At 38.9% G+C, this 11564-nt stretch overlaps 1 protein-coding gene across 1 annotated transcript in view; it reads left to right on the top strand.

The window, feature by feature from the left end:
* The window catches only part of LOC149312279 (testin), a 43506-nt gene extending 38104 nt beyond the window's left edge, over window positions 1–5402 (top strand). Inside the window, exon 7 of the mRNA XM_089524325.1 lies at window positions 1767–5402. Within this exon, the coding sequence (XP_089380451.1) occupies window positions 1767–1958 (192 nt within the window). The 3' untranslated portion in view covers window positions 1959–5402. The remainder of the gene's footprint in view (window positions 1–1766) is intronic.
* The last annotated feature ends 6162 nt before the right edge of the window (window positions 5403–11564 follow it).

The raw sequence follows: 11564 nt of genomic DNA on the forward strand, positions 1-11564 counted from the left end.
GGACCCATGTTCAAAAGACTGTGCTATTTCCTTATTAATTTAATTTAATTTAATTAAACTGGGGAAGGTACAGTATGTGGCTACATGATTGTAACCAAATCTTCAGAATCCCATGATTCTGCAGAAGATTTGTCAACTACAGTTGACAAAAGCCTCTTTTGTTCATAGGGAACTCTTAAATATTACAGTTTTATTATTAGTCAGTATCTGTCCAGAAGACTGGAATAGGGTAGCTGGTAGCAAATTTGCAAAGGTAAATATTAGCTATGAATGAATGATTGGATTTATTTCATATATTTACTGTGAGTACTTTGCTCACATTCTTTCTTGCCACCCATGTGTTTTTATTGTCACACTTGCTTTACTGTGACTCCACTCTGACTTTTTCATGAATCTGTAGGAACTGAATGTAATCGATTGAATCCAGAATTTCCTGAAAGACGAAACATTATTCAGACAAACCAGTCCGGTGTTTCCAGTTTACCCAATACTGCCACCAAGTGGGGCCTCCTGAAAGTACTCAGCATAGTGGATATAGAACTGCATATAGAACAAAAAAGAATGAACAGGAATGGACAAACTAAAGATTTTACCTGTTTTGTCTATCCTGCCACACTGAATAGGTGTGAGAAGATTCTACCTCCATTTCCTTGTAGAACAACTTCAGAGGCAAATTCAGAGTATGAGTGTGCAAACGTGTGTGAACTTGCTAGATAGACAAGAGAAACATGGACCATCATGATCCTTACATTTGGCAGTAAAGATGACCACAATACAAGCATAGTTTGAATACTTCTGAATGATCTTGTGGATTTTTTCCACTCCCTTTCAACTAAGTGAACTCTGATAGTTTTCTTTTCTCCAACTTTTCCATTTTGTTACGAAGAGGTCCTTTGAGCCACAAGCACATAGACCCAGAGAACAAAATAAGAGCCTTGGGCTTCTTATTGTAAAACAGTAGACCTGCAAGTTAATGGTTAAATAGGCATTTGAAATATGAAAGTGCTTTTTTTAACAAAACATGGGATGAGAGTATGTCATCCTAAGAATTCCAAAGTCCATATTGTAGTCATATCTTCATTAGGTCAACCACTAAATGCACAAATTGTGTGCAGGCTTTCTATATTAATCAGCCATTTCTTTATCAGAGATACAGTATACAACCAGGAAAACATAGGGAGGAGTGAGGACTTGACCTTTAAGTCGTGTAGTCTTCATATTATCATGAAATGAAATAAAAATGAAAAGGTTGGCAACTTCACAAATGGGACTCATCAAACAATGTAATTGTATGAGGCTACAACCAGAATAGTCCCAAGACTTGTTAGAAATAGGAAAGACAATTTTGAAAATATCACTGCAACCATCCCCTCAGAAGCTTAAAACTATTGGTGCCCTGTTTGACATTTTTGGGCTCCTGCAGCAGTGGAGAACACCAAGTAAGTAAGCAGTCATTATACTGACAATATAATTGAAGCCAAATTAGGTAGCTTTACTTGTAGTTAGAGGGAATGAACCCTTGCATAGTTCCAACAGAAACACAAACACATTTGCATACACATAAACTTGGAACCACTGAAAGAGCTCTTCTTGACTTAGGTGTGGTCTGAATCAGGGAAGAGGGAGAATGACTAATATGAATGGGTTCATTGTGACAAGTGATTTTCCAGCTGCAGCCATAACATCATCCCATGTTCAAACTTGTAGGCTTTGTTGTCTCCTGAAAGTAGAAAATAATGCTTTTCTTTCTTTCTTTTACTCACTAGATCTGCCAAGGTTGCCACAATGCTATTGACCCAGAAGTTCAGCGTGTGAGTTACAACAACTTCAATTGGCATGCAACCACAGAGTGCTTTCTGTGTTCCTGTTGTAGCAAGTGTCTTATTGGCCAGAAGTTTATGCCAGTAGAAGGAATGGTTTTCTGCTCTGTGGAATGTAAGAAAAAGATGGTGTCCTAATGGGAAGGAAACAAAACAAAACAAAACCCAAGCTTCATCTTATTTCCAAGTCCTCTGCATTTCTACTGTACCGGGGCATTTTTAATAAAAATCATAACTATTAATTGGCAAATTCCAAAGATTTTGACATTATTGCTTGTGATTAAAACTTTAAGCACATCTGTACTCTTCTCCTTTTGATTACTTGTTCCAAAACATTAATGAAATGTAGGACTCCTACTATTTGTTATGTAATTTGAAAAGACTATATACTTTACAGTAGTCATTTTCTGTATACAACATTTTAAAACCAAAATATTTGGTGGCCATATTGTAATTAATGTGCATTAAATGGGGAATATGTGTGCACTTCAGGTATTAGATTGTAACTCCCATCATCCCTGGCCTTTGGCCATGCTTTCTTGGACTTCTGGGAGTTGTAATGTACCAGAGATTCTGCTACCTTGCCTTAAATGAAGGACAAAATATGCTAATAGCAGGTCCACTATATGAATCTGATGCTGTACTATATAAAAGTGGCAGAAAGCAGAAAGCGTTTAGTTCTTTGTGCTTAGAAATCTTCTGCGCATAGCAACTTAGCATATCAGGTGAAATGCTAAGAATCTTCCTTGTTACATGTTAGTTTTGTAAATGCAGAGATTTTAAAATGTGAATTAATAGTTGAATGCCTTCTGCCTGGAGCAGCACGATCCATTGCCTGCTGCCCATGTACAACAGCCTTCAAATAGATTTAGGCTATTTCTTTAAAAGCCTTCTGACACTCAGCATTGTAAAATATGAGTGCAGCCTTTAATATTTGCAAAAGGGGAGGTCCTTCTTTAATCCATGGATTTGAACTAAATACATTAAAACATTTTGAACTGGATGGTTTTAAAGTTGAAGATATGTAGAAATAGACATCCTCTTTTTTCTTTTGATCCCTGTATTTGTCCTGTCAGATTTTATATTCCAGTGTGGTTGGTCCACAATACCATGTAGTAAGATTTATATCTCCCAGGACCCTACTACATGAATGAACTTGGTACTATGGACCAGCATCTATCTTTTCTCCCTACCTTGGTAGGCTAATTTCCATGACTTTTAAATCAATCCTTTTCTGTACCTGTTCTGAAACAGTAATAGCCAAATTGTACCATCCTTTCTGAAGAATGGGACATGGGTTGCACAATTCACCATGAGTGTTGAAATCATGAAGAGAGCAATTCATTTGCAGAAGCCATGTATTGTTAAGTCCACATAAGACCTGGGAGTCAAGTGATAGAATAAAAACAAGCCCCTGATCTGGTGTGCTGAATCTCATGTGATGCAAACTGCATAAATAAGAAAAGTGATGACTGTGCACTCTGGTCCTGCCAGCTCCATTGTATCATGTCCGTTGCCCCTTCCATGCACTGAAAGGTCAACATCTTCAGCACAGAAACTGCTATTCTCGATTAGGTACCTATACAGTTTTGAACCTTAATTATGCAGGTTTGTAAGTCTTGTGGGAAGGGTACTTGAATACATCCAGCTCCTGGTGGCAATGTTTTCATGGCAGCACAGAGTTCTGAACGTGATCAGGGCCGAATTAAGAAACCTGGTGGCTGTCATGTCAGTAGGGTGGTGAATCCACCTTAAGTTGGGAGCTGTCTAATGTCCTGGACATTAGTGTTCAGACCCTTGGAATAGGTTTTTGCACCAAAACTCAGTATGGATTCCTTACCCCACTGACATTGAAACTACTAGCTGGTAATTATGAAACCTTGAGCTGTGTCAAAGTTAAGGGACTAAAACAGCATTACTTTAATGTGTATTATTCCAGCCATTATGTAAAATGGGAAATTTACTAATTTCTGTCGAGATCCCACTTGAAATGTAGCTTGTGCATACATCTGATGTTGACCATGCTGTTGGGTTGGAGTGAAGCCGCTCTAATAAATGATTTGTCTTCCCTTTCTACTCTTATATTCTACCATATGTGAGTGGAAGTCACTGCATTGTGGCTAAAGTTGTTGGTTAAAATGTGGTTGTTGTTTTTTAAAGTCCAAGCACTTGGCACATGTCTCTCCCATCAGAACCACAGTGGTGTTTCCTTAGCATTGTGCCTTAATTTCAGTACAATTCCAGTTTTACCAAAGGCACTTCCAAATCCTCATCCTTATGAGGCCTAGAAATAAGACCTGTATTTGTTGTTAGAGCATATGGTATGTCTACAAACAGTTAAAAGTTCAATCTTAACATCTCCAGATAGGACTGGGAAGATTTGTTGTGTGGGAGCAACTGTCGGTCAATGTAAAGACACTCTGAACTAGGTGGACCACCAGTGGTACATGTTGCTATCACTTTACACTGAATGTAAGAAGATACCTAGAAAAATGAACTGAGTGGTGGGAGAAAGGAAGACTGTTGGCTTTGTAAACTATGCAATCTCTTTCAGTCCAGCTTTTCTAAGCCTAAAGATATCTGTATACCTAAAGTTACTACTCTCTAATAAAACAATTTTCTTAAACCATTTCGTAGCTTTAGATAGCATCTATTTCATTTTGCCTTTCTGTCAATGCAATGACTACATTGTTCCAGCAGGGGGAGATAGATTCAAAGGTTCTTTTCAAATTGTGTATTCAAAGTTTTCAGCTTTCATAATTTTATACACTGATGCTGCAGCTTTTGGGAGTTGAAATCCAAACTATAGGAGAGCCAAAGTTTCCTCATCATTGCCTTGAGCCATTTTATGCCACAGCCACAGATTTTTATGTAAACCTCTGTGGTAGGTTAGGCTGACAAATAGTAACCGACCCAAGACTACTCAGTGAGGTTTTTGTCCAAGCTCTCTTAGAGTTTGAAAATGTTACTTTTTAAGCTATAGCTCCCAGAATCCCCAAACCAGCATTGCCAGACCAAGATCTGGACTCCTTTATTTTATTCTTGTAATCAAACTGCTACAGTTAAACTGAACATCTGTTCTTTCTCTTTACTTTACTTTTTATCATTTCTCGTTTTTCTTTTTAATATTAAAGCATCATTGCTATAAAATCTTTGTAAGTGTTAATCATTATCGGCATTATATTTTTACCCCGAGTCTTTGTTTTCTGTTCAGATGGTTTTCAAATGTTTCTTTCCATGATTGTCGTTGGCATGGATATTTTATATCTTTTTTGAAAGTAATTATCTCAAGCTTCCTTCCTAAAAAATTTACACAATTTCTGTAACTTTGTAAACATTTGTCATCCTATGTTATTCTGCATGCTTTTAAACTTCCACTGTTTGGGAAACTCAGCATGGTTTTCATACTTGTGTTTGTCTAAGTATTGCGTCTGTCTCTTGGTTTGTAGACCTAAAGTAATGCGTTTTCAAAGTGGATATTATGCACAGCCCGCTCAATGGCATTCATCATTTATCTGGTTTCTTTCTTCCTTCCTACTATTCTCAATAAACCTTTCTTGATTTCTTATCCCTGCATCCATTTTTTACAAGGCTGTAATCTGTTTCTTCCACTTTTTGAAAATATTATTATGAACATCTGATTTATGGTGTATCGTTACGAATACCTGGTTTACGTTTCATTTTTCATTTGTATCCAAAATGTGTTCTTTACAGTTGTGTAAAATGTACTTTTTTATTTTAAAAATATTAAGAAATCAATTTTTATCAGATATTTTTGCTCTGTATGTGCATACTATTTGGGGGGTGCATTTCTATCAGCAGAGTTAGCCCTTTTTTATCACTGTTATAGACAATAAGGTCTAAACATTCTAAAGGCCTTTAAAGACAATAAATTGGCCATCTAGTTTTTTAAGGCTTGAAGAATTGGTGAGAATTGGCTACTGACAGTAGACAGTTTTTATGCATGACCTGAATAGTGATTTAGTGGCACACTATATATGAGTTTAAAGTTGCCCCATATGGTATACACACACACACACACCATATGGGACAACTTTAAACTTTAATCTCATATACAGTGTGCCTATATCTTATAATACCATATTGTACAATAACTAAATGACAATTCAAGCAGCCACCTCTAAGATTGTTGTGATGCTTGCAAGTCTGATATTTTAAAAATAGATATTAGTTGTCATATAGCAATGCTTTCATCAGGCTGGTAAAAGGGGCAACCCCTTCCTTCATCTGTTTGCTCACCAAAAATAAAAACAGCCATAAGCACCATTGACAGTTTTCTCTATCTCTACAACTAATAACTATGAGGGATATTTTCATCTGGGTTGCAGTGGGGGACAAAAAGGTTTCTTTGCACCATGAGCAGGTCATTGGTGAAAGAAGGCCTAGATATCATGATCCCATAAAGTCTCTGCTCATCTTAGATATTTCGCCTATAGCCCACACCTGTATCCCCCCCCCCCCTTCCTTCATCTGCTATGTCCATAAGCAGAATATTGGCAAAATACATCATTTCAATCAGTAACTTGACATCTTCAATCCTTTTCTCTGCAGGGTTTCTTGCTAGCTAGTTCTTTTTCCCTCGTGGACTTCTTGCATAGCCCTACATGCTACAGCATGGGTAGGGAATCCTTCGCCATTCAAATGCTTTTCACTTCATTTCTCAAAAGCCCCAAACAGCATCATCAATAGTATGATATTTAGAAAACTGAAATCTTATACGTTGATGGCCAAGGGTTCCATACTACTTCTCTGCTGGTCTTTGCATACTTAAACCTTTCCCATTTATTGATTGATTGATTGCAATAAATCTCTGGACATATTAACACTGATATTTGGTCTTTTAGAACTGATGGAAGATGCTTGTGGGTAAAGTCATATAGATTGTGCTTCCATATGGATTTATTGTTTTGAGAGCAATTTATTTATTGCTTTAAGGGTTTTGATAGCAATGAGCTCTCACACACAGTATAGCTCCCAAAAGTCAATTAAGGTTTCAGTGGAAAATAATTATTTAAAATGACGAAAGGGTGGGGGGACATTGCAGTGTTATCACTAGGATTGGTGTCAACCCCCAAGGAATCCTTGGGATGGAGGTGCAGATATGGAGGAGAATTTCACCTCAGGGAACCCAGCATCCTGCTGCCACCGCCACTTCCAATTGAGACAGCAAAAATAAGAAGTCCCCCACCCCGGCAAGAATAGTTTTTTTAAAAAAAATTACAAAACATTTCCATCGAACCCTGGTCTCCAGAGTCGCAGTCCAACACTCAAACCACTACACCATGCTGGCTGATAAACTAAAAATGTGCTGCAATTTTATTGCACCTAAAATCAGATGCCGTGTATAGCCACATCTGTCACAGAGGTTAGTTTCACTTAAAAAATGAAACAAGGGCTGAACCACACCCAAATTACATTTTGGGAAGCCTTGAAACATATGTCTCTGCAATGAACCTTTAGAATGGACATTGTTAGCTGCAAGCTGGAACAAGGTGCAATTACCTTTCCGAATACCAAATGCTGGAAGAATACCAGGCGTGTTTCTTCTTGATTGTGGAAAACATTTGAAAGCCTAGGGCAGGGGTAGGCAACCTTTTTGAGCTGGGGGCCGGGTTGCTGTCCCTCAGACAACTGGGGGGCCAAAGCCAAAAAATAAATAATTAGATAATTTTTTAAAAAAATTAAATATATAAATAAACCAGGACAAATGTAGGACAAAATTTTCAAATGGAAGACACTTTTTTAAAAAAAAAATGGAGGACACGCGAAAAAATTTGCTGATTTTTTTAAAAATGTTAATATAAATGCATGTTTCTGAGGCTTCTATAGACAATTGCCCCCCAAAGGCCCCGGTGGCAATCGGCAGCAAGACCGGGCTGGGGCCGGTCCCAAGGCCTCACTGGGCCGCATCCGGCCCGCGGGCCGCAGGTTGCCTACCCCTGGCCTAGGGAATTAGAAGCTAACATTAAGATGGGTCCGTTCTCTCTGAAGCTTTTGAAACAAAAGCAACAGCAACCAATCTAGTTCAAAGGAGGTGAGAATCAAAAGCAATAATTATGTCTCATTCATTCCCTTTTTGTTTCTACCATTATGTGTAGAGTATTTACAATCCCAAGAAGTTTTGCAGATCAACTCATAAATATAATAAAATAACTAACTATAATGATAAAAGAGACAGTATGAATAGGTCTCACTGAATTGAGTAGGGCATAGTTCTGACTGACTGCACTATCACTAATGTTACAAACAGCAACAGATAAAACCATTATTCAAATGCAGTGCAGTAAATTCAACCAAAGAAAACTGCAGAGTTTTAGGCCTCTTTGACAAGCAAGCAAAGGAAATCTTCAGAATGTTTTCCTCCCTTTTTATAAGTTTAGAAAAGCACATGATGTGAGAGGCAGAGCTGCTGAGTACGTAAGGTTGCCAGAAGGATTCCTGTGCCATTTTAAAAACTGGATTAAAAGGAGAATTTTGTCCAGTGTCTAAATAGCCTCAGGCATAAACAGCCTATCCACTGAAAGAGGAATGGAAAGGATGTTTTTTTCTTTCCAGCTGGAGTACTTTGCACCATATTGCATCTTGCTTCAAAATTTTCTTAGCCTTTTTCCCCCCATAGTGTTCCTGTGTGGAAAGAAACTTTGGCTGAGCCGCTTCATCAGACAGCTATGGAGAGGTAGCTGTATTCTTGATGCTATCCCTTCAAGCTATCCCTTCAGCAGCACAGCCCACCCACCTACCCACCAACACAGCAATTTCCATGATACCAGAGAGCAGGGGGAATGAACATAGACATGTCCAACCCTCTTCTTGTAGATGTAGGTGCAGAGATAGGCATCTGCAGGAACCCTATAGGGCCATCCCCCTGCTCTCCAGCAACACTCATTCCACCACTCTGACAACTTGGAGATGGTCATGTAGGAGGGGGTTCCACTGCTAAAAGGGTAGCTTTGGAAGAATGTTTGCTTGTTACATGCAGCGCAACCATCAAAGTGAATTGCAAAGGCATATGACAGACTTACATCACAGTTACTGAACGGGATGCCAACCTTTGTCTTCTGGAAGTTCAATCTTTCTTCATTTGTTATTTGATTTTTAACATTTATACCCTGCTCCGTAGCTGTGAAGTGACCTTGCTTCTTGTAAAGGTAAAGAAAAAGCAAGACAATCCCTTATTTATGACATGAAACCCTCTGCCAGGCTACTACTAATTATTCCTTTAAAATAAACTGTCTCAAAAATAATGTTTTGTGCACTGAGTGACTCTTGTTCACAGATCCACAGTTTAAAACAAGAGGAGGCAATTGTCAGGGTTGGTGGGGATGTATTGCCTATTCAGGGGGTCAGGTTACCCTTCACCCGCCTTAAAATTGTTTGGGTTTGGTTTTATTGTTGTCGTGGCCAAATGCCTCCCCCTCCCCCCTTTGAACTCTAGAAAGTGTGGTGGGAAGTGTAACCATCATACCCTCCTGCAGTCCTGAAATAGCAGGGATGTTCCTGATAAAATAGGATTATCAGGATGGGTTTAAGTCTTGATAGTCCCATTTTTCATCCTGCCACTTCTCCCTTTGCCCTCAGTTACTACATTTGCTACAACTGATGTCAAAGTGCAAAAGTAGTTTGCACTCAAATTACTCAGCAGGGAAGAGTGAAGAAAGGGGATGGAGTCTTGTTGCTCTTTCCAGTAGACTCAATGAAAAACAAACTGCTGCAGTGTCTTCTAGCATGTGTGTTCTTCCTCATTTATAACTTTTGCTATCTTGACCATAGTCTGATGCTGCTTGGCCCCATGTGTCTTGTTTTCATCTGTGAAATGTGGGAGGATATGAATCACTGAGCTATGCTTTGCAACCCAGGAAGCTGTTGATGGGAATTAAGCATGGTTACAGCATGGGAACTTGATGTACTGGAAATTTCTTTTGTGAAGATATGCATGGTATATATAGAGTTCTACTTTGCATGTTTGGTAGAAAAAATATCCAAACTAACGGGAACTACATCTGAGTCCTCCCACTTTGTCCTTAACCCGTCTACAGCTAGAATGCAGCCCCCAAAACAAGATTCAAATTAGAAGTTGGAAACTCCATCCTTGTCTTAAATAAAACAAATCTTAAAGCTCCATTCTCATACCAGCCTATTCCTGACTACCAAGCTAAGGAGAATTCCTGGCTATCAGTATATGCTTTTATTTATTCATTCATTCAGTCAGTCAGTCATTCCATTTAAATGCCACTCTTTTCCCAGAAGGGACCCAAGGTGGCTCACAGACAAAAACATTTTTTAAAAAAAAAGTACGATAAAATTTAAAACAGAATCATGTCAAAACAGTATAAAAACAGCATATGTTTTATTCGGTTTCGGGAGAGAATGGCAAAGCAGAATCCGAAGCTTATATTTATAAAGCTTTGTCATCATTCCATGAAGTTCAAGATGTTTGGCAGTGCTCTGGAAAACTGAGGAGGAGGTAATAAAAGGTTACTAGCAAGAGTGCAGAGCGGCCTTGTATGGTTATAAAGTGTACACTAGTACATATTTCAGCAATACACTGTGCCTCTTATATCATGGGTTGGGCCTCAGTTATATAGCTCTTACTGTTTAGAAGGCACCACAGGATGTAAATATTCCTTTAATAAGAAAAGATTGTACAGCCACGAAGGAAAGCTGTGAAGTCAGAAAGACGAGAAAGAGTTTTTGTCCTTGCCTGAATCCTTTATCCATAACCCAGATCTAAGTGGATGAGATTTCAATCCACCCAAAAATGCAGTGGACTAAATAAAATGCAATGGCAGGATGAATTCCAGTTTGCTGCAGCAGACTATTAAGCTCTTTTCAGTCACACATCTTCTGGCTACAACAACAACATGATTCTTACAGGTCAAAGCACTTGGAGACAACAAGAGTTATGAAATGAAGTTTCACTGGGTTATTTGATCATATTTTGCTCAAAATACCTCTCCAGTAGGTGGCTCTCCTGCATGTAATCAACGCATTCAACAAAAGTTTACACCGAGCTTGGAAAAAAATACTTCTTGTGGGAAATTACCTTTCTCCAAACATTCCCCCCCCCACCCCCATCCTCAAGCCAGTACTATCCCTGAAAGCTTCTCATTCAAATTTGCCATTTGGTGTTTCATAATAGATCAGTACTGTAAAAGCTGAAACAAGATCCTACAGCAGGGATGGGCAAAGTGAAGTCCAGAGGCCACATTTCTGTAGTCCACAGACTAGAAAGCTGGGACAAAGCTAATAATGAAATTCAACACAGAGAAATGTAAGGTACTGCACTTAGGGCAGAAAAATGAAATGCACAGATATAGGATGGGGGACACCAGGCTGAATGAAACTACATGTGAAAGGGATCTGGGAGTCCAACTAGACCACAAGTTGAACATGAGTCAACAGTGCGATGCGGCAGCTAAAAAGGCCAATGCAATTTTAGGCTGCATCAATAAAAGTATAGTGTCTAGATCAAGAGAAGTAATAGTGCCACTGTATTCTGCTCTGGTCAGGCCCCACCTGGAATATTGTGTCCAGTTCTGGGCACCACAATTCAAAAAGGACATTGAGAAACTGGAGCGTGTCCAGAGGAGGGCAACTAAAATGGTGAAAGGTCTGGAAACCTCGCCCTATGAGGAATGACTCAGGGAGCTGGGGATGTTTAGCCTGGAGAAGAGAAGGTTAAGAGATGACATGATAGCCCTATTTAAATATTTGAAAGGATGT

Source organism: Sceloporus occidentalis, unplaced genomic scaffold (assembly GCF_023333645.1).
Source record: "Sceloporus occidentalis isolate IW3139 unplaced genomic scaffold, rSceOcc1.0.p SCAF_5, whole genome shotgun sequence".
In the NCBI taxonomy this organism is placed as follows: Eukaryota; Metazoa; Chordata; class Lepidosauria; order Squamata; family Phrynosomatidae; genus Sceloporus; species Sceloporus occidentalis.